General features: G+C 48.7%; 1 protein-coding gene across 1 annotated transcript; it reads right to left on the reverse strand.

Annotated features, from left to right (window-relative positions):
- Positions 1-188: 188 nt before the first annotated feature.
- On the reverse strand, positions 189-20,638 carry LOC119821350 (centromere protein J-like). The gene is made up of 10 exons (XM_038340324.1): positions 20,537-20,638; positions 15,979-16,194; positions 12,746-12,907; positions 11,477-11,576; positions 9,912-10,015; positions 9,084-9,182; positions 7,130-7,270; positions 6,356-6,440; positions 1,742-1,859; positions 189-378 (listed from the first exon to the last, which is right to left on the reverse strand). The coding sequence occupies exons 1-10, from the start codon at positions 20,636-20,638 to the stop codon at positions 189-191; spliced, it is 1,317 nt and encodes a 438-aa protein (XP_038196252.1).
- Between the last annotated feature and the right edge of the window lie 2,755 nt (positions 20,639-23,393).

Raw genomic sequence — 23,393 nt, forward strand, 5'->3', positions numbered from 1 at the left:
TTTGGGAGCCTCGTTCCTAGCCACTGTGGCTTTGGCATCTTTCCCCATGGTAGCTCGATGGTCTTTTTCTTTACAATTTTTGGATGCTCCTCTACTTCTGATGTGTGTGCGATCTTCAGAATCGCCAGGGGAACCTCCTGGCGCAAGTCACTGGAAACCTAGTGCCTGACACTGAGTCTGTGGATGCGCTACTTCCAGTCCAGGATGACAGCTCCCGTCTCGTCTTTGACCCTGACCCTCCCGGAGGCATACTTGGTCTCCTGGCAGCCATTGCAGTACACAGTCTTGGTTGTGCCGTCTGGGAATTCCCTCCGCTTGAACCTGGCCGTGTGGATTTCTTTCTGTCCATTGCTGAACATGATGACTTTGTCTCCATTCCTGTAGAACAGAAACACTCTGATAGGAGGTGCCGCACAGAGCTCAAGGGTGTGAGCGTGGAGAAACTAGGAATGAGTGATACCATAGTGTCACCGAGATCCCCCAGTCTCTTCTGAGGGAGGAAGATGAAGCTTCCCAAGAAATGAGTAGGGAAGGCATTCTCAGGCAGGTGGGGATGTGGGAGCTGAGTGGGGAGCACGGACCCAGAGACCTGAGCTCGCAATCTGAGATGGAGTGAGTGGGTGCATCAGAACTGCTCAGTCCATGGCAGAAACACAGCAGAAAGAGCCCTGGGTGTGGGCACTGTGCTGACACCACCAGGAGAGCCAAGGATGCTCCAGACGGGGGAGACCTGAGCACACAGGAAGAGCTGATGAGGTTGAGGTCCTAGAGGAAACATGCCAAGGTCACGCCAGAGTCGAGGCCAGCTGGTAACAGCTAAGGTGACTGTCTTGACCTCTTGCCCAGGCTAGTGGACAGATGTGACTGAAGGGCCTCATTGTCTGCACACACAAGCGCGGAGACAGTGACTTAGCACATGGTTTTAAGACTGAGAGTTTGCTTATACACCCTACAATTGAACCACACCTCTACACCCGTAGCTTTGAGAGGTGGAAGCTGAAGATAACACTCAATGGTGGGCCAGCTTCAGTCGCTGAAATATCGACACGCATCACCTAACAGCAGTGGGACATCCTGAGACACGCGTCCCCTAACTGCAATGGGACGTCCTGAGACACGTGTCACCTCAGAGCAGTGGGACATCCTGAGACACACGTCACCTCAGAGCAGTGGGACGTCCTGAGACATGCGTCATCTCAGCAGTGGGACATCCTGAGAAATTATTGTGATGTCAACCTAGGTGACCATGACATTAGTTGATGATGTAAACTGCGGTCAATCACTGAGCACCATTTGGGGGCATGAGACTGCCTCTGAAATTCTATGTCTAAGCTCATATTCTCTATAAACAGATTTGAACTGAGGGCACAAAGAACCTTGCAGGCCCAGCGACACTATTTTCTGGTGTCGTAGTTGGCTTTTTTAAATCCTTATTTGTATATGTGTGAGTGTTTGTCTGCATGTATATCTGCAAACTACATGCACACCTGGTGCCCAGGGAAGTCAGGGGAGGACATGGCGTCCCCTGGGACAGGAGTCACAGAGGGCTGCAGGCTGTCACGTGGGTGCTGGGATCTCACTCTGTGTCCTTCCCAAGAGAAGCCGGGCTCTTAACCACGGAGCCATCTCTCCAACCCCCCTCCCCCTGCTGTTACGCTTAAATGAAGGCTTGGACTTCTGCACACATGTAAACGGCTGTGGCTATGTTACAGGACACAAAGCCCAGGGCTGGGGTGCTGACCTTTTCACAGTCACACACGTCCCGTCAGGGAACACAGTCTCCTCACAGCCGTCCTTAAGCTGCTTCACGGTCCCATCAGGAAACACCGTTTCCTTGGAGCCATCCGGGTAGAATTTTTCTGCAGGATACATTGTTTAAAGAACGTGTTATACCGAGTGCGTTTGGAACCTATGCTGTATCTAAATGACCTATATTGAAATATGAATGAGGAAGATCAAATCAGAGGAGTGTGTGATCAGGACTGGCAGACATAACACCCAGTACTCTCTTGATTCAGTTTTAGGTAAAGTCAGGTTTGGACATAGTGGTGACGGTTTCTCGTGCATAACGGTTGGTAGATATTTTGGCTTGGTTATGTTGAAAATGTGATTTACCTTTGTTAGAAATCCAATTCGAGTTTCAAAGTCTGCTATTTCTCTTGGCTGTGGACTTTTGGTAAAATCCATCACTAGTGGCAGGCAATATTTTGTATTACAGTCCCAGACAGAACTAAACAGGGGAAGGGAGACGCTAGAGGCTCATTTATCTCTCAGCCTCTCATGCGACCTCTTATGCCACCTCACAGTCTGCCACCGCATCTTTCCCCGCATACTGGACTATATTTCTCTCTGAACTATGAGCCAAAACTAATTATTCTCCCTGGCCACAGCAGTGGGAAAGTAACCAAGACACTCTTGGAAATGCTTTTGCTGTCCCACATGGACTTGCAAAGGCAAGCTAGACCATCGACAGTCACAGTGACATCAGCCTTGTGTGGAGACAATCCTCACTGTGGAGCACGCTGAAGCATTGGCACACCTGAGCTCATACACAGGCTGGGGCCAGCAACCGTGCATGAGCACCGTGCAAAGCTGTGCTTTTCCATGTGCATCTGTGGGAAGTAGAAAAGCTTACAAGAGGAACGCCATGAATCGGCTTCCACGTGTTCTTCTCATGACCCTGTGCTTCGTGCACGTTTTGGCTAATGGTTGACAGTTGTTGGCAGACAAAACGGAGAGATTAAATGTACTTAGGAAAAGACTATGGTGCAGGATCTGACAGCCAAGGATGAACTCCGTGCAGTAAGTACCTGTTAGCACAGAACTCTGAAAAGCTAACTGGAATGTTGGTGCAGTGCCCTGGAAAAGTAGGGACTCACTAGCTTGAGAATCTCAAAATCCCCTGACTGGTTGGTGCAGAAGCAAAGCATTTGCTGAACTTTGCAGAGCGCATAGACACATGGATGCCCCTGAAAAGTGGCAAGAGGAGGGTTGTGATGTTTGTTTCACCTTGTTTAGAATTGTCACAGGTGGGTGTTCTGGAGACAGGAGCCATGGGTATAGACAGTGACAGATCTCAGAACCGCTGCTATACAGTTACTTGATACATTAGAGACATTCCACACAGAGCAGCCAGGGTTCAAAGAACAGATATGTCTATCAAATCCTTTTATTCTTTTCATCAGACCTGGCTAATATCATCAACCACCTCATAGAGCATTTGTGAAGGAACAAGTGTAATTTTTCTTCTTTTTTCTTTCTTATTCATAAATGCCTGACCTTAGCTTGGCTTAGTTTTAGACAGTTTTTTTTATTGATTTTTATTGAGCTCTACTTTTTTCTCTGCTCCCCTCCCTGTCTTTCCTCTCCCTACTTCAACCTTCCCCCAAGTCCCCATGCTTCCAATTTACTCAGGAGATCTTGTCTTTTTCTACTTCCCATGTAGATTAGATCTATGTAAGTCTTTCTTAGGGTCCTCGTTGCTGTCTAAGTTCTCTGGGATTGTGATTTGTGGGCTGGTTTTCTTTGCTTTATGTTTAAAAACCACCTATGAGTGAGTACATGTGATAATTGTCTTTCTGTGTCTGGGTTAACTCACTCAAAATAATGTTTTGCATAAGATGACAACTTATGCTGGAGAGGATGCAGGGTAAAGGGAACACTCCTGCGTTGCTGGTGGAAGTGCAAGCTGGTACAGCCCCTTTGGATATCAGTATGGCAATTTCTCAGAAAGTTGGGAAACAACCTTCCTCAAGACCCAGAAATACCACTTTTGGGTATATACCCAAATTGTACCACAGGACATGTGCTCAACTATGTTCATAGCAACATTGTCATAGCCAGAACCTGGAAACACCTAAATGCCCCTTGACCGAATTGATAAGGAAAATGTGGTACATTTACACAATAGAGTACTACACCGAAAAAAAAAATAATGACATCTTGAGATTTGAAGACAAATGGATGGATCTAGAAAATACCATATTGAGTGATGTAACTCAGACCCAGAAAGACAAACATCATATGTACTCACTCATAAGTGGCTTTTAGACATAAAGCAAAGAAAAGCAGCCTACGATTCACAATCCCAAAGAACCTAGATGACAATGAGGACCCTGAGACATACATGAATGTCTCATGGGAGGTAGTAAAAGACACGATCTCCTGAGTAAATTGGGAGCATGGGGACCATGGGAGAGGGTAGAATGGGAGAGGAGAGGAAGGGAGGGAAGCAGAGAAAATATACAGTTCAATAAAAATCATTAATTTTTTTTAAAAAAGCTTACTGGAAATGGGAAAAAATAAAAATGATTGTGTGTTAAAAAAAAAAAAAAGTAGCACAAATGCTGAGAGCAACAATAAATGAATGGGGCCTCCTGAAACTGAGAAGCTTCTGTAAAGCAAAGGACACTGTCAATAAGACAAAAAGGCAGCCTGCTGAATGGGAAAAGATCTTCACCAACCCCGCAACAGACAAAGGACTGATCTTCAAAATATTAGACATCAAAATTCTAAATAACCCAATTAAAAAATGGGGTATAGAACTAAACAGAGAAATCTCAATAAAAGAATCTCAAATGGCCAAAAGATACTTAAGGAAATGTTCAACATTAGGGAAATGGAAATCAAAAACAACTCTGAGATGCCATCTTACACCTGTCAGAATGGCTAAGGTCAAAAACACTATAATGATAGCTTATGCTGGAGAGGATGTGGAGTAAAGGGAACACTCATCCATTGCTGGTGGGAATGCAAACTTGTACAACCACTTTGGAAATCAAGATGGCGGTTTCCCAGAAAATTGGGAATCAACCTACCTCAGGATCCAGCAATATCACTCTTGGGCATATACCAAGAAGATGCTCAATCATATTACAAGGACATTTGTTCAGCTATGTTCATAGCAGCATTATTTGTAATAACCAGAACTTGGAAACAACCTAGATGCCCCTCAACCGAAGAATGGATAAAGAAAATATGGCACATTTACACATTACAGTACTACTCAGTGGTTAAAAAAAATGACATCTTGAATTTTGCATGGAAATGGATGGAATTAGAAAACACTATCCTGAGTGAGGTAACCCAGACCCCAAAATATGAATATGATATGTACTCATTCATAAGTGGATACTAGCTATAAACAAAAGATATTGAGCCTATAGTTCAGGATACTAGAGAAGCTAAGTAATAAGGTGAACCCTAAGAAAAATATATATAGATCCTCATGGAAATTTGAAACAGACAAGATCGCCTGACAAAATTGGGAGCATGAGAGTTGGGGGAGAAAGGAGGGTAGAAGGGGAAGAGGAGGGAAGAAGGGGAGGTGTATGATTTCCGCCTTCATCAGGGACGGGTGAAGAGAACTTGAGGGAATGAGATAGTTGAGAAGGAGAAAGAACAGAGATGAGAGTAAGGAAAGAGATATCTTGATTGAGGGAGCCATTAGCAAGAAACCTGGCTCTAGAGAATTTCCCAGGAATCCACAAAGATCCTAAGCAATAGAGGAGACAGTGCCTGAACTGGCCTTGCCCCATAGTCAGACTGATGAATATCTTAAATTTCACCATAGAACCTTCATCCAGCAACTGATGGAAACAGAGGCAGAGAACCACATTGGAGCACTGGGCTGAGCTCCCAAAGTCCAGTTGAACAGGGGAGGAGTGAGAATATGAGCAAAGAGGTCAAGACCATGATGGGAATACCCACTGAAACAGTCTACCTGAGCTAATGGAAGCTCCCCAACTCTAGTTGGACTGGGAAGGAACAAGCATAGGTCCAAACTAGTCCCTCTGAATGTGGGTGACAATTGCATGGCTGGGCAGACTGAGGGGCCACTGGCAGTGGCACCAGAATTTATCTCTACTGCATGTACTGGTTTTTTGGGAACCTATTCTCTTTGGATGGATGCCTTGCTCAGCCTGGATATAGTAGGGAGGGCCTTTGACCTTCCCCAAAGCAATATGCCTTACCCTCTCTGAGGATTAGATGGGGGTGGGGTGGGAGAGAATGTGGAGGGAATGGGAGGAGGGGAGGAAGTGGGAACTTGGATTGGTATGTATAATGAAAAAAGATAGTTTGTTTTCTTTTTTAAAAAAATAAAGGAAAAGACAAAAATTAAAAATGATATTGAAATAACAAAAAATGACTCTTTGGGTATAATTTTGCCCTATGTACTCCATGGAATAATTTCTAATAAAAAACATTAAAATCTAGCTGGGCAGCCTGTTTTCTTTAGTGAATCTAAAGGCTGCATGTCTGCTGCCCTTTTCCAGGATGCTCATTTACCCCACCATCTCCTTCGACACAGACACACAAGGCACTGAGCCAGCAGGTACAGGGTGATGTCACTCACCAGTCCACTTGTTCGGAAACCGCACAACTTCAACACCATCCGGGTAGGTTGTGTGTGTCGTCTGAGCATCCGCATAGTAATAAATCTGTGAAGATCAGGGAACTCACATTGGGAGGTGACCCCTAATGCTGTTACATTAGAATCCGCTGAGTCTGGTTGGCTACTTCCCCTAGGTGGCTAATGGTGCAGGCTCAGCAGGTGGGTTCCATGGGAACTTCCACAGTTCAGAAACACAGGCGGTGGAGAGGAGTGACATTTTATGTGTATTTTAATAAATAAAGCTTGCCTGAAGACCAGAACACAAAACAGCCACACTAGTCAGCCATAGAGGCCTGGTAGAGGTGGTGCACACCTTTAATCTCAGCACTAGAGAAGAATAAAGGGAGGGATGAGACTGGAGCTTGCTCTCTTTTCAGTCTGAATATTCCATAGAGGTAAGAGCTCTCTAATGGCTAGGCTGCTTTGCTTTTCTGATCTTCAGCTTGAGCCCAGTAGGTTAGCCCAGGCCAGTGGAAGAGCACCTGGATAATTCACAGCAGAGGGTGGGGAGCTGGTGGGACCACCATTGACCTGCAAATCTGCGGGCTGAGACCATGAAGAGTCTCACTTGCATCGAACACCAAGGACAAAATTTTCATTAACAAGAAGGTTCTGATCTTTCTGCCTCCCCTTACCTCCTGACACCAGGAGAAGAGAAGGGTGTGAATCTGGGGACGGTTGCTCCTAACTGTGGCTCTGACTCTAAGATAACACAAGTATGCTCACTGCACGCACCACTCTCTGGTCGGGCTTGACCTTCTTCACGTCACCATTAAAGAACTTGATGAGGGTCGTCTTCTTGTCGGCACTGATCTCCTTCCTGGTTCCGTTGGGGAAGGTGATGATGGTTCGCCCATCGCTGAGAACCTGCTCGACCTTGATGGTCACACAAAAACTCAGGGTGAAGACCTGTGACCAGCACGGTTACCGCGGCTCCACTGTTTCTCCTTGTATTCAATGTAGTAATGAGAGCAGGCCTGCTCGTCTCGTCACTACAATTCAAAATCACTACGCACAGCTTGTCTGGCATGGTGCTTACTAACACACACACACACTCACACACACACACACACACACACACACACACACACCATCCTGCATTCGTTTGTCAATAGTAAGCGTTATGATCTGTTCCTCCGCGTCTGCCTTCCTTGTGCTGAGGCTGTGTGTTTGCCATGGGTCTGTAAGATCTATGGTCAGGGGATTGATGAACCTGAAACCTGGGCCAGATAAAATGGCACAATTACTATGTAGAAGTTAACTTGTGTGCATTTTTGTCTTTCCCGTCTTCTCCTTTGCACTCATACACTACACTAATGGCTTTAGTGAATAATTAGTAAACAGGCAGCTTCAAGTGCACACTGCTAGGCTTTTGGCAGAAGACATTAGCCTGTAAAGATTAGTGTAAACAAAGACACTTGCAGAAATAACCTCAATTTGGGGAGTTAATATATGTGTACTTTAAAAGCTCCATGTAGCATTTATTAATTATGCCACACATTGTAACTATTCTTAACATAGCTGGAACTGTAGGAACTGACTCATCAGAGTTAAAAACCAACACTTCTGAACAAATCAGAGAGCTAGCCAACCAAACACAGCTGACAGCCAATACAGCAGAGGTTTGAGCTAAGTCTACACTCTTAAGCCCTGGCTCACAAACACACCAGGTGAATGCGTAAGCTGTGTGCAGGTCAGAACCAGAAGACGAGTTCTTGTTCTCAGCCAGCCAGAAAAGCTCCAATGAGGCTTCAGTGGGCAGCTGCCTCTCACAATAACAAAGTACACTGTTCTAAGGCTCCACATGGGGAGGTCGTAAAATCAACCGCAGCTGCACGAACCAGTTCGGGAACGGTGCTCGGGCCGATAACCAACTGCACAGACGATGGTCAGTGTGTAAGACAGCGGGAGAGCTGACCATTTCCTGTCACCTCCTGCCGTGTGGCACTGAGCATCTGTGAGGTTTGTGGTGTCACTGGGCCAGTGCGCCCGTGTGTGACATGTCACAGACCGCCGTCCAGTCTGCACTGGAAACTGACGACTGACAACCGCGGCAGTGGCTGGTGCGTTTACTCTCCCAGACATGCTGTCATTATTCCAGTGTCTTCTTCGATGTGCGGGGCACGTCCTGCATGGTAGTGTGTGCTGCTGCCCGTGCCGCCTTGCTCCTCGCACTACCATGTCTCTTGCTTGCACCACAGGGTCACGTGGGGTAACCGAGGCTGTCTAGTTTTGGGCGAATCGCTACAATGTTCACACAATGGTGACGTCACCAAACACCGTTCTGAGAGCTTGTCATCGCTCGGTCATGTGTGATCATGTCATTTTTAAAGTTTACATTATAAGAACAGGGTACAAGCTGGTGGTGGTGGCGCACACCTTTAATGCCAGTACTCAGGAGGCAGAGGCAGGTGGATCTCTGTGAGTTCAAAGCCAGCCTGGCTTACAGAGCAAGTTCCAGTGGCAGTCAGAACTGTTTCACAGAAAAACCATCTTGAAAAGCAAAAACAAAGCAGCTACCCCCTCAAAAATAGGATCTGAGCCACAAAAGAGGATGTAAGGCTTATTATATTCTAGTTTAGACTTTGCCATGGATTTTTCATTTTTAGTGGTAGATAGTGTGTAAAACATATTTGACAGCAAGCACAGGGAGTGTGGCTGGGAAGAGCTGTGTGCTGCGGACACCTACCTTGCCATTCGGATGTCTCTTTTCCTGTGTCTCCTTATCCTTCTTGGTGTTCATGGAGCGTGGTACTTCTTTAGATGGCCCTGATCTTGCCATGAGATTCTGTAGAGAGATTGTAACCATTGCCTCCTGTGGCCCCCTGTGAGGACTACAGGGCCATCATCAACACTGGCTCTTGGGACTAAGTTTGTGTTTGTAAGGCCATTTCTCGTGTCTTATGGACCATGCTGGATTCATACCAGGGTGAGCAAGACGGCAGTCACCACATTCTGATTCTGACTGCACATCACTCAGGCCTTGAGATGCATTGGTAGCAGGAGTTTACTAGGTGACTAAACCCATCTCACATTGCTGATAATGATACTGACTGCTTTTAGGGGACCCCACCCCCCATTGCCCACCTTCACATGGTTTAAAAGTACTTTTCAGCCCACATTTTCTCCTGTAGAGAAAATGGCTTAGTTCTGTTGCCATTCCCCTCAGACACTGTCCAGTTATGAGGTGACCCTGGCTATAGAGCTTGGCTTTTTACTCTGTTCATTTCCACTGAGAATTGAAAATAAAGAAAAAAAACACAGTAAAAATTTTGGCTTCTGGATCCTTAAGGTCACAGAAGCTTGACCTGCCTTTGGCCACCGGCCTAGTGCAGCCCTCCATTGACCAAGGGATGCCATGTTTCTCTCTTTTGAAAGGCTGAGAGTGTCAGAGACTACGGTCATTTGCAGCCATAATAACCTTCCATGCTCATGATAAAGGGATAGAGTGGCAGTTTCTGTCACCACCTCCAGGTCTTCCTACCCCAGCTTCCCCACCAGGTGAAATCTTACCTACCTGCAGCCACAGTGCATTCTGGGAAAAGGTAGGGAGGAGCCTGCTTGCTTGAGCCTGCATGAGAAGCTCACCTTCAGAACTCTCTGGGTTGGAGGACCATATATCTAAAAGAGCAGAGAAGAGCTTTTCAAAAGACTGCATGCATAGAGTGAGAAGGTTGTATTCCCCGTGTGAGTAAGTTTCCAACAGTTCTCTTTGTTCCTGGGGTCGCTGTGCACACGCCATCGACTGATTGAGTGAAATCATGAAATGTTGAGTGGAGATCGTCAGCCCTTGTTTGCTGACTCTGTCGTTGCCAGAGTTGTGGTCCAGAAGACTAAGATAGCAGAGGGTGGTGTCTGTCCTGCAGCTGCTTTTGCCCCAATAAGGGACGGACACAGGAAGAGAAACCCAGGGACAACTGCCCACTGGACACGTGGAAGGAAACAGAGGCAGCGGGGGAGGGAGTACTGTGTATCCAGGGCAGTGGGGAGCAGGTAGAAAGGTCACCATCGCCAGGGAACTGACAGCCGCACACCCAGAGCAGAGAGAATAATGCATAGATGCTTGCTTGCTCTCAGCCGGCTTTCTTGTCTCATTCAGGACCCCCTTGCACAGTGCTCAACAGACACGCCCACAGGCCAGCCTGATATAAACAATTCCTCAACCAGGTTCTCTTCCAAGGCGACTCTAGGTTGTGCCCAGCGGACAGTGACGACCAACCAACCCACGGAGTGTGGAAGGCTTGGGCATTTGGACACTGCTTTCCCTCTGGTGTGCTGCTGAAGAAGGTTTGGTTGCTATGACCTTGATAGAACAAGTATAGAACTTGGCTCCACTTCCAGTTTGCTCTGTTGTGTGCCTATGGTGCCTACCCTTAGGAGCTAGCCCTTTGGAGTCATAAGCCCAAATAGATTCTTCCTGCTGGAAGTTGATGTGGTCATGGTACTTTACGATAGCAATAGAAAAATAACTGATTTGCAGGGGTCCAGAAATGTCACACAGGCTCAGGGAGAGACAGTGCTGTGCTCACGCATGCACAAGGGTTCAGGGCTCAATATGCCAAAGGGGGCTCACATGGGTCACCAAAGAGGGTAGGTAAGAATCAGGCTACAGGAGGATGAGGGCTCTCTCTCTCTTCCCCCTAGAGGTGCCACTGAGCCTGGCAGCCAAGGCTCTGTGCAGACTCCACAGTAGAGTTTGTGCACGCCCATGGGCATGCTCAAGGGCACAGAAGTGTGCTGGTCACCACGGACAGCAGGCTGCAGTGGGGCATTCTCCCTGCCATTGTGGGAACCTGCAGGTGGCACCCACGGGGACAGGAGAGCCTGGATAGACAGCTTGAGCTCAGAGGGAGGTCAGGCAATTGCTGGGCAAGAGCAGATAAAACAGGCAGGTAATGTCACCGGCCAGCAAGCAGAAAGGGAAGGGCTAAGGATGGTGCAGGACAGCCAGCCTGGGCTCTGCTACAGTGTTGAGAGGGGTGACCGAGACAGATGAAGGAGCTTGAGGAGGAATCAGACAGAAAGTGGCCAGGCCCACATGCCACATCCCTCCCTGGTCCCCTGCCACTTCATTCCTCTCACCAGCCACTGACTCTGTGTCCAGACCTGTGGTGTCCGATGGTGGCTCTGGTGAGATCCTGCCAAGGTGCCTTTGCACAAACTTGGAAGACAGGTGCATAACCTGGATCAGAGAGAGTCAGAAAACCAGTCATGATGCCACCCACCGGACCAGCCACCCACCGGACCAGCAACCCACCGGACCAGCAACCCAGCGGACCAGCAACCCAGCGGACCAGCAACCCACCGGACCAGCAACCCACCGTACCAGCAACCCACCGGACCAGCAACCCAGCGGACCAGCAACCCAGCGGACCAGCCACCCACCGGACCAGCAACCCACCGGACCAGCAACCCACCGGACCAGCAATACACAGGACCAGCAAACCACCGGACCAGCAACCCAGCGGACCAGCAACCCACCGGACCAGCAACCCGATGCTGTGCACAGCGGTGTCAGCTTTCAGACACCTTAATCGTGTCTCAGACTCTGCCAAGAGCACTGGCTCTGCTCTGAACTCGGGCAATTGGCCTAATATAGGAAATTCCCACCCATATAATCTTTTTTTAAAAGATAACTTCAGTTCTGTTTGGCTTCTTGTTTTAATACTGAAGGTGTGTGTGCAGACACTCAGTTTTCTAATCTATAGGAACAGTTATAATTTACAAATCCCCGAGCCCACTTTGAGTGACAGAGAGAATGCTCTTGTTGGACTTCATGTGGCTGGGGAAGTATTCCTGGGGAGAGGAGGTGAGGAGAGGGAGGTTGGCAAAATGCATTCTGTTCAAGCGTGAGGGTTGACGTTCAGATCCCTAGAACCCACAAAAGGCCAGGTGGGGCAGCATGCCTCTAATCCCAGCATCCAGAAAGCAGAGACCAGAGGTCTCTGAGGCTTCCTAGTCAGAGCCCTGTCAACCAGTGTCGTCAACCAGGCTCAGTTAGGGAGCATGTCTCAAAATGTGGTAGAGGGCCGGGGGACAGCCCAATGGTTAATTAAGAGCTTTGCTACCATTTCAGAGGGACCCCCATCTGACTCCCAGCTCTCATGTTGGATGGTTCACGATCGCCTGTAACTCTAGCTCAAGGGGATCTAGCACAACCTCTTCTGGCCTTTATGGGCATACAGATGGGGCGTGTGCACTAGCATGTAAAAATAACTTATAGAAATGATGTGGAAACAGATAGAGGAAGACAACAGACACAGAGAGAGGGGGAGAGAGAAAGGGGAGGGAGCGGGGGAGGGAGGGAGAGACGATACACAATACACAAGCGGTACAAGTTCCCAAGGTCACCTTTTCATCAAAAGACAGAAAAGATAGTCTGTCGTCTAAGGAATCTGTTCCTCCAGTGGCCATTGTGCTTCCGTTTTGAAGACTTCCAGAAGGGACATCGTCTCTGTCGTCCCATGATGTTGTTTTCTCTGAATCGATTCCCTCTATTCTTATGTACACAGGCTAGAAACAAACGTGGGGGCGTTTGCATCAACAGCAGATAATACTGTCCAAAAGTACCAGTTAATGCACCATGTTTGCTACCCCCACAGCCTGGACTGTGACAACCCCATGTTTTCAGTTCCCTGGGGGAGCAGAAGGGAAGCTGCTGTCCGCACACCTTCCCCAACAGCCTTAGTCCAGAACCATTGCACTCTGAAGTCTAGAATGGGTTTGATACCATGCTGAATAAAGAACATGAAACCAAACTTAACAGATTTTAAGAAAAATGAGTTTCTAGCCTTTGTGTTATTTTAAAAATCAGTGGTTCTGATGTACGGCTTAGCTTGCCACTCATCACTTGCCTTCAGGCACACATCTGCCAGGAAGTCTCACTACATCCAGATAACTGACCGCACTTAGTCTCTTCTGCTGTGGCCCCACACTCACCCCAAACCGTTGCACGCGGGAGTCTCATGCAGAAAGGCAATGAGTACGGAGCCACCAGAGGCCTGTGAGGACACCTGAGGGGCAGGGATGCACAGGCTTAAAGGGAACAGGGAGGGGAAACCACATTTTAATCTGCTCACTCATATTGAGTGTCTTCATAATGGCTTGGCCTAGGAGACTTGGACTGGATGTCCCACATGTTGGTGAGATTAGACTGCTGCTGGGTGTGACCTGTGACCTGCCACCTGCTTCTTGCAGACACCAGTTCCAAACCATCACAGGACCCAAAAGATAAACAACTCCAACCCCCGTGCCCTTGCATTACGCAACTTCAGCTGAGCACATAGGGAAGTAGGAAATGCGGAACACTTCAGCGATATTAGATAAAGTTTTTCATACAATATTTCCCCTCTCTCAACTGCTCCCAGATTCTACCCACCTCCCTACCTAGCCAGCTTCATGTTCTCTCTCTCCCAACTCCCCAAAACAAACAGAGAAATGAAATAAAAACAAACTAGGAAAAAAAAAAACAGTAAGACAAAAAGAAACAAAATACAGGCTCACAAAAACAACAAACCAAACACCACCACCAACAAAACCCCAAACCACGGACTCTGTGTTGTGCTACTCCCGGGTGTGCGCCTGCCTTGGAGTGGGGTTGATGCACCCAGCGGCTCTCCCCTTAACCAGAAGCTACCATTTGTAAACAGCTTCTTGGTCAAAGGTGAGACCTTGAGTCCCCTTCCGCTCTGAGTGTCGGGATTCTGCATGGTTTGAACCTGTGCATCATGGTGTGCTGCCATAGTCTCTCTGAGTCCACAGTGTATCAGCCCTGTTCTGTCTGGAGGAGTCACCCATCACCTCTAGTTTTACAATCTTCCCACCCCCTCTTCCACATAGATCCCTGAGCTGTGAGGGGAGGGTTTTGATTTAAAGACAGCCCATCTAGGACCAAGTGCCCCAAAGTCTGTCTATGTGTTGTACATCTGTGCTTCTCTGTGTTAATTACCATCTACAGCAAGGAGAAATGTTTCTGATGAGGGTTTCGGTAGCACTGATCTATGGCTCTAGCAATGTGCTGTCAGGATATCTTCCGTTAGCAGAGTAAGTACATTTGTTTTTTTTTTTCCCTAGGTCCATGACCTATCCAGTCTCCATTTCTGGACCAGTTTAGCAGTGTCAGGTATGGGTTCTCCCTCATGGAATGGGCCTTAAATGCCATAAGGAAGTAGCTGGTTACTCCCATAACATGGGTGCCATGGTTACCCCTGTGTATCCTGCAGGCAGGTCTCTGTTTTAGGTAGCGTGTCTGTAGTGGGTGACACTGATGGTTACCTTTCTCCTCTAGGGGCCTGCGGAGTTACCTTACAAGCACCATGAACACTAGCAGCAGGGGTGAAGCTTCTAGCGGGGTACCAGCTTAGTTTCTCCATTTCAGTGAAGATGTTGTGCCTTCAGCAATAGAGCCACACAATCAGTTTGTGGGGAGCAACCAATAGTCTTAGCCATGGCCTGCTGTGTTTGGGGAGTTCCAAGGAACCCCTTTGGCCAATGACTCAACAAGATGTAGTCCATTCCTATCACTAGAGGATTTATTTGGTGGGATAATATGTCTAGTTGGGGCATTGTCTTCCCTGTTATATGCTGACTCCATTTAAATTCCATTCGTATACATACATGTATACATACATGTTTCAGAAACTTCTACAACAGTAGGATCCCACGTGACTTTTCAGAAGGCCTTTAGTTACACAATACTCATGTAACTGGCCAAAGACCTGAGATACAGGTCCTCCTCTGGAGGCTGTCTATAAATGTGGGCTTGGTATTTTATGTTGCACACTCTCCTCCGAGGAAGGAGGGTCAGTGTGAACCTCTGGCACCATTTCTCCAGGGCTGACTTACACTGTGCACGCCACATACACATGCACACAAGGCAGACCTTTTGACATCACCCTAGAATGGTGTTTGAATACAGATAACCCTGGGCAAATTTAAAAGTGTGGCATTCACTGCCTTGATTTTTTTGTTGACGTTCAAAGGTGGGTGTGTGCTGTTTAGAGGCTGTTCTTATCTACAGTCACGTGAGGAGCAGAATTGTGCACAGTCGGTGAGCATTTGAGACTGACTTCTGGCAGAGACGGAGGGATACCCTGCAGACTCGTGGGCACATCTTTAATGGAGGCAATGCGGTAGCAAAGGCCATATAGAATCCCCCATAGGGCCCCACTCAGCCTCTACCAGTGACAGCAGCCGGCTCTCAGTCACTAAGTCACAGGGTTATACCTCCGGCCTATCTCCCCCTGTGCTCACAGGATTATACCTCCGGCCTATCTCCCCCTGTGCCTCAGTTGGGTGAATGACAGAATCCAGTCCACCTCTTAAAGTAAAATAGGAACCTGGAATCCTGAGGTGGCCTGGTCAGGTGTCCAGCTGTTCTACCAGAGCCTGGGAATATCCTGGAGACAGAGTGGTGACATGCTCTGCTCCCAGGGCTCCCAGGACTGTCACTTCTGTGTGATTTATGACTGAGAGACAGACACTAACTAAGCCCTCACAGAGTGCCCAGGGAGACAGCATGCCTGCCAGGGAGGGGACATGCCTCCTTGTGCCATTATCTCTGCAATGCAGAAAGTCTGCGGTACCAGAGTATCGGTTGCTCTTGTTGCGGGCGACGAGGCTACAGAAGATTTTACGGCCCCAGCGCTCTGCTGCTTCAGGGCCTTCAGTTCCTCACGGAGCTCCTGGTTCTCCTTCATTAGAGCGTCGATCTGGCTTTGGAGGTCTCTGTGAGCCACACACCACCAAGACGCCTGTCTTGAAACCTCTGCCGCGAGGTCACAGATCTGCTTCTGCAGTCCCTGAGGTGGGGGAAGAGTGAAGGGCACTTCTCAGGAACCCTGAGAGAGTACTGACCCCCCCAAACAGAGTCTGTCCCACAAGGGATGGTGGACTTCTGAGATGTCGTTCTCCAAAGAGAAAAATCAGGTATCCACAGCTTAGCCACCATTGTCAAGTGTGTCCGCTAGGTCTTACTCCACACAGGCTAGCTAGATCTAATGGCTGGTGAGGTAGTCACCGCTAGAGCATTTCCGTGAAAGAAATTCACTTCTCTTGCTCAGCCTTCTCCTCAGGGGTAGTTGAGAAGGGGCTGCCACCATGAGTCTGAAAACGATTAAGACCCAGCCTCTGGTCCAAACTCCATTAACCCCTTGCGGGGGTGACCTCAGAGAGAGGTGAGGGAAGCAGAGGCACCTGCCCACATCACAGGATAGTTAGCTCCACCACCTGGGCACGCCGCTGGGGCGGACAAGGCCTGGTCTAGGGACACCTCCTCCCCACGGCAACTGCTTTCCCATTGGTTGCTGCCCCAGACTTCTGAGGTTAGGTTTGTCCTTTGTCCTGTCACTTTGACAGAACCTCCTGTTCAGTGTTGAAGGTGTCCCAGCAGAGCTCTACCACCTATGTGGGAAACTTGTCCTTGAGGGGTATGTGTGCGTGCACGTGTGCACGTGGGTGTGAGTGGGTGTGTGCATGTGCGTGTGGGGGGGGTGTGCATGTGGGTGTGTGTGCATGAGTGGGTGTGTATTGTGTGGTGTGTGTACGTGGTATGTGTGGGTGTGGGTGTGCGCATGAGTGTGTGTGCGTGGGTGTGTGTGTATGCATGGGTGTGTACGTGTGTGTGTACATGGGCGTGCTGTGAGTGTGTGTATACGTGGGGGTGTGTGCATGGGTGTGTGCGTGCATGTGTGTGCATGGGTGCATGTGCGCATGCGTGTGTGTGTGTGTTTGTGTGTGTGTGTTTGTGTGTGTGTGTGTGTGTGTGTGTGTGGCAGCTGTGTCCAGAAGCCTGTTGTTTTCCTCCTCAATCGTGGGGAGCAGACTTCTCTTTCCTTCCATAGAGATTATCACTAAGAGAAAGACCGCCTATCAGATGGACTGAATCTTAGAGAGAGAATGACAGACATTAGAGAACACTTTTCTGACCATCTCGTTCTCCTAGTTCTGGAGACAATAGGGGAGGGATTGCATTTTAGTTTTGAATTCTTCCTTTCTGGGAACTTTGCCACTAACACCAAATTTGGAGGATTTGTGCAGAGAGCAACAGCAGTATGGGCACCCCTGGACCCGGAGTGTATCTCTGCCAAACAGACCCAGGAACATGTTTTGTTTCTTATTAGTATTTGCTAACTGCACGTTTTGACGAGAGATTGCTGTGATATTCCTCCAGCACACACAGCGTCACAAATGTATCCTACAGTTCTGATCTTCCTGAAGGAGACAGGCCCCCCAGGGAACACTTGGAACTGGGGGCCTTGAATCTCCAGCGAAGGGCAGTGTTAGGCGTCCAGATCCAGGACGTGTGTACTGGAAGAAGCTCTTGGCAGGGGATCAGCTGTGTTAGTCAGCTTCCTGTCCACTCAGAAAATACCAGAGGGAGACAACTTAGAAGGGAGAAAGTTTGTTTTAGGCTTCTTGGTTCAAAGCTTTCAGTTCACAGCTGCTGGGCTCCATCACTTTGGGCCTGTACTGAGACAGAACACTGTGGCAAAACTGTTCACCTTAGGACAGCCAGGAGGGAGGGAGGGAGGGAGGGAGGGAGGGAGGGAGGGAGGGAAGGAGAGTGAGGGAGGGAGGCAGGGAGGCAGGGGAAGGAGGGGGGAGGGAGGGAGGGAGGCAGAGAGAGGGAGGGAGACAGAGAGGGAGGGAGGGAGGCAGGGAGGCAGGGAGGGATGTAAGTAGGGAAGCAGGCAGGCAGGGTGGGAGGGAGGGAAGGAGGGAGGGAGGGAGAGAGAGGGAGGGAGGCAGGGAGGGAGGGAGGCAGAGAGGGAGGGAGGCAGGGAGGCAGGGGAAGGAGGGGGGAGGGAGGGAGGGAGAGAGAGGGAGGGAGGCAGGGAGGGAGGGAGGCAGAGAGGGAGGGAGAAAGGGAGGCAGGGAATAAGGCAGGGAGGGAGGCAGGGAGTTGTGGAAAGCCTGGGACTTCACTGGCTCCTCCGAAGGCATATTCCTAATGACCTACTTCATCTGTCTTCATCTCTACACCTGCCAATAGTGGTGCCAAGTGGACATCAATGTTACACACGTATGTGATCTTTGGGGGACATCTGAGACTCAGACTGGAACTCCAATGTTACACACGTATGTGATCTTTGGGGGACATCTGAGACTCAGACTGGAACTCCAATGTTACACACGTATGTGATCTTCGGGGGACGTCTGAGACTCAGACTGGAACTCCAATGTTACACACGTATGTGATCTTTGGGGGACGTCTGAGACTCAGACTGGAACTCCAATGTTACACACGTATGTGATCTTCGGGGGACGTCTGAGACTCAGACTGGAACTCCAACTACAGTTTCCCAGACCTTAGAAAACCTTAACACCAACAAGCCATCGGCCAGGGAAGAGGGATGGACAGCGTGACAGTGACTAGGGATCAAACTACTTAAACAAAACAAACAAGCAAGATTCAGGGATGCCTGAGAACTCAAGAAGACCCCCGTTTTGCCTTCCCCATCACCATTTTCTTAACATTTACTCATTACAAAACACAGCCCCGTGACCTTGTGATGTTCTCTGTGGGCTACTTTATAAAAGCGATGCTCATATCCTTCTGTCCTTCTTCAACAGTGCTGCGTGACCTCTATGGCCAGGGGCTCACATCCTGTCTCTCCACACACATTAGGAATCTAACAGTGTGGGACACCCAGTAGTGGGATGCTGTTCCTGAGGAGCCCCTGGGAAGGCTCTACACACGGCAGTCTCTTCTACTTGTGTATGTAAAGCCCTTCCCTCCATCCTCACACCCCACTCTGGGAAGAAAGAGAGCTGGGACACAAATCTTCTCTGAAGAGACTGAAACAGCCAAGAGTCATCTCATGCCTCAGAGAAAAGAACACGCCCTTCCCTTCTCATGTGCTCTGTGAAAGCCTGTATGCTTGGGCTACTGTTGGCTACTCGGTGACTTCCCTTATGGTCTCTGAGTCCCTTACTGCAAGGGGATCCTCACACATTCAAAAAGCCTCAGGTTTTATGCTGCAGCACAGAGTGTAGACTCTGTGACATTAGCAGGCCACCCCTAATGATACCCCACCCAGTACTAACAAAATATGTTTAGGCGAGGACCTAGTGCTTAAGAAACACTGTCAGCATCAAAGTTGTGATGGCCGTGTCTCTAGACCCTCAGCATCCACAGGGAGCCCTCATATATGCTGCGATTACGAGTTCCCAGCTTGTAACAGCTACTGGAAGCCAGAGAGCTCTAAACTTCATGCTCCAGGTTTTCCATGGACCTCTTCAGTTGACCCAGCAAGAACTGCAGCCTTGTCCTGAGAATAAATGGGGTCAGATCCTAAGAGAGGTTATAGCCTCACATGGAATGAGGGGATGGATAATGTGGAAGCGGTGTGTGTGTGTGTGTGTGCATGTGTGCCTGTGTGTGTGATGGATAATGTGGAAGCAGTGTGTGCGCATGTGTGTGTGATGGATAATGTGGAAGCATTATGTGCATGTGTGTGTGCAGGCATGTGTGTATGATGGATAATGTGAAAGCAGTGTGTGTGTGCGTGTGTGCATGTGTGTGCACGCGTATATGTGTGCACATGCATGTATGTGTGTGCGTGAGTGTGCGCACGTGTGTGTGATGGATAATGTGGAAGCAGTGTGTGCGTGTGTGCGTGTGTGATGGATAATGTGGAAGCAGTGTGTGCGTGTGTGTGTGATGGATAACGTGGAAGCAGTGTGTGCATGAGTGCGTGCATGTGCATGTGTGTGCGCGTGCATGTGTGTGTGATGGATAATGTGGAAGTAGCATATGCGTGCATGTGTGTGTGCGCGCACGCACATGCGTGCGTGTAAGAATCAGGGAGTTTGATGGCATGATTTAAGGAATATAAATGTCCTGAAAAATACTGACAAATTTTCAGCAGCCTGGCGCCTTCTCCGGGCCTAGAAGAAGGGAGGCAATGTGTTCTGCATCCTCAGCTCTGCACCTGCCACTCAAAGTCACCACAGAGGCTGGACCAGAGTTTCTCTAAGAGAACTCAGCACCCCAGCTCAGAGTGAGCTCACACTGCGATGGTCCTGAGGGACGACTGAAGTTTTAGAAAGGAACAGCAGGTCTCAAGACAAGAGGCAAAGTTCTACCCAGTACATTCCCCATCCAAGAGACATGCTGCTTCTTGGCTTGGTTTGGCTTACCTTGGGCTCCTCAGGTTTGCTGTTCTCCCCAGAGATGGGGGCTATAGCGGCCATCTCCTTCTCATGGTTGGCCCCTGCTCCCTGACTCAGGTCCTCTAACATGGTAGGCCTCCACTTACTCCTTAGCCTCGAGGTGACCGGTAAGCATTCTGGTTGTAAAGGAGGAAGGGTCATGGGGGCTTCTTGGCGCATCCCACCTCTGCCCCTCTGATTATCAGATTATCATTTGATGGCCTTCCAATCCTCCCACGTAGGATGGAGAAATCCCAACCATGTGTCACGGAGTCCCCCACCCTACAGCCTGGGAAGTCTCCACCTGGAGCTGACCAAGGAATGGTTTCTATGCCTGGAAACCACAGACTGGAAAGGACCTGGCCACTTACAAGTGGTGTGTCCCCAAAGGTGGGTGGGAGTCAGCATGGTGCATGATCACAGTGCCAGCATTACCTTGAGGGAAGCAGGGCCTCGAGAGGGCACCTGGGAAGTCTTAGTCCTTCATCAGACCTCTGCTGTGGATGCCTTTGACTGCCTCTCATCAGGACAAACCCCGTGTCCCCAACCCACAACTCCATAACCTATAACGATGACATAGAAGCAGGGGTTTATGGAACCTGAGACTTGGAACCGTGGGGGAGGAGCCCAACAGGAGACAGCTGAGTGGAGAGGAAAAGCGAGGAGCTGCCTTCCATAGGCTAGCACAGGCACCAGAAGCCAAATCAATTCCCTCCCATGGTCACCAAGGCCCCAGTATGGCTAATCCCCACCCCCTTTCCAGTGTAGGGGGTGGTGGCCATTGGCAGGTTTGGGAAAGAAACTGAGCACTGGTGAGTGGCAGGGCTTCTCAGACAGAGAATGTCTGAGAACTGAGAACACCCTGACTACAAATCACAACTATAACAACACACTTCCTGTTTCTACATATAAACATGTGTGTTCATCAGCCTAGGCTATATATAAACAGGAATGAGAAGCTGAGCCACAAAGACAGGCAGTCTGGCTGGAGACAAGTTGTTTCCTAGTGAGAGACAAGCAAAGGCATCTGTAGCACGGCCATTCATAGCCCACCTCAATGGTCCCAGACCCCATGGGCATCTGCAAAGGCAGACAGGCATCCATGGCTTCTCAGAGGGGGACTCCACACTCCCCAACACTTGCTCCTAAGGGCCTCTCTTCAGGAGTACCCTCCCCCTGTGCCCCCCAGGTATCATGGGTCACTTCACCTAGCCTAAGATGGTGGCTTCTGCCAGGACATGGCTCATCTAGGCCATATCCCAACAGCTCTCTGTGTCCTCCACACAGCTAGCTTTAGAACTCTGGGAAACCTCTCCATTCTAAACTGACTCTCTGACTTAAAGGGCCATGCCAACTCATACAGCCTTGGGATTTTTATAAGGTTAAACAGTCATCACCCGCAATTTAGCTAGAGTAAGCTCATATCCATCCACACAGAGAACTGGAGAGAGCCATATTGTCTGCACAACTGATTATGATATCAAGTTTCCCACATGCAGCAGAGTAAAGACTCAATTCTCTCAGCACACATTCTTGAAATAACATTTCTGTAAAATAAAAACAGCTTAGGGATGCTCACAGATAGAATATGATCTCTACGAGGCTAAGTGGAAGACACAAGGCAAAACTTCATCATTCCACAAAAAGCTTCCTGGACTGAATGGTCCCTCTGGGTTTCGTGGTTAAGGGCAAGGATGAGCAACAGGGAAAGAGTCAGTGCATTGCCTTAATCCCTGAATCCCTGGCCCTCAATTCTCATCCATGGTGCTGGATTTGGTTTGGTTAAATATTTAAAGGCAAATAGAAGGAACATTTTTTTTTACAAGAGTGTGTCATTCCCTACCTGGGTGTAGTGTGGAGCTGCGGGCCGCCTTCCCGCCGCCCCAGCTCCCAGCCACCGGCTAGCTTTACCCGAAATAATTACACGGAAACTGTATTCTTTTAAACACTGCCTGGCCCATTATTTTCAGCCTCTTATTCACATCTTGACTAACCCATATCTAATAATCTGTGTAGCACCACAAAGTGGTGCCTTACCAGGTAGATTCTAGCGTACGTCCATCTTGGGCTGGAGCTTCATCGCGTCTGGCTTCTCTCTGAGGAGAGGCACGGCAGTCTGTCTCACTTAGGAGAGGTGTGGCATCTTACTGAGCCATCTACCTCACTTCCTTCTTCCTGTTCTGTCTACTCCGCCCACCTAAGGGCTGGCCAATCAAATGGGCCAGGCAGTTTCTTTATTAGCCAATGGGAATCCTCCATCATTTCCCCTTTTTCTGTTTAAAAAAAAAAGAAAGGCTTTAACTTTAACATAGTAAAATTACATATAACAAAACAGTTATCAAGTAAGAATTACAGTTACAGTATTTATATCTACTTTATCTTTTATCATAACTAAGGAAAACTATAACTATCTATCCATTCTTCAACTCCATCAAAGACTCCAGAAGGATATAATATTACCTAAGTAAACAAGAAATATGCGACTTTCAAACTCTAGAAATGACAGAGACAACTTGCTGCCTGGACAGTCACCCAAAGTTCCTCTGTACCGTTGGGGCATCCATCTTCGGCCTACAGGCCCATAGTTTCCAGCAGACATTTCCATGATGCAGGAAATTTCAAAGGCAGTTCAGTCAGTATCTGCTGTGTCCTGCAGAATGTCTTGGAGACTCTTTCATGAATCAGGAACCCCGAAAGATCATCTCACCTATAGGCAAGTTCAGCAGTCCTCTCTCTTAGGGTTCTCTGTGTCCAGTCTATGCATCAGTCCAGGCAAGAGCAGTTTCTTGTCCAAATGGCTATCAAACTCCATAAGGAGCCTCTTCGATGCCCATTTTCCTCTTGA

The sequence above is a fragment of the Arvicola amphibius genome, chromosome 8 (assembly GCF_903992535.2).
Source record: "Arvicola amphibius chromosome 8, mArvAmp1.2, whole genome shotgun sequence".
In the NCBI taxonomy this organism is placed as follows: Eukaryota; Metazoa; Chordata; class Mammalia; order Rodentia; family Cricetidae; genus Arvicola; species Arvicola amphibius.

Excerpts from the sequence above, each read along its gene's own strand:
- LOC119821350 (XM_038340324.1), bottom strand. The coding sequence starts at position 20,638 with ATGTTAGAGGACCTGAGTCAGGGAGCAGGGGCCAACCATGAGAAGGAG. Across the intron at positions 11,577-12,745 it reads TTCTGTCTTTTGATGAAAAG|GTTATGCACCTGTCTTCCAA; the intron begins GTGACCTTGGGA and ends TCTCTGATCCAG. Across the intron at positions 379-1,741 it reads ACGTGTGTGACTGTGAAAAG|GAATGGAGACAAAGTCATCA; the intron begins GTCAGCACCCCA and ends TCTGTTCTACAG.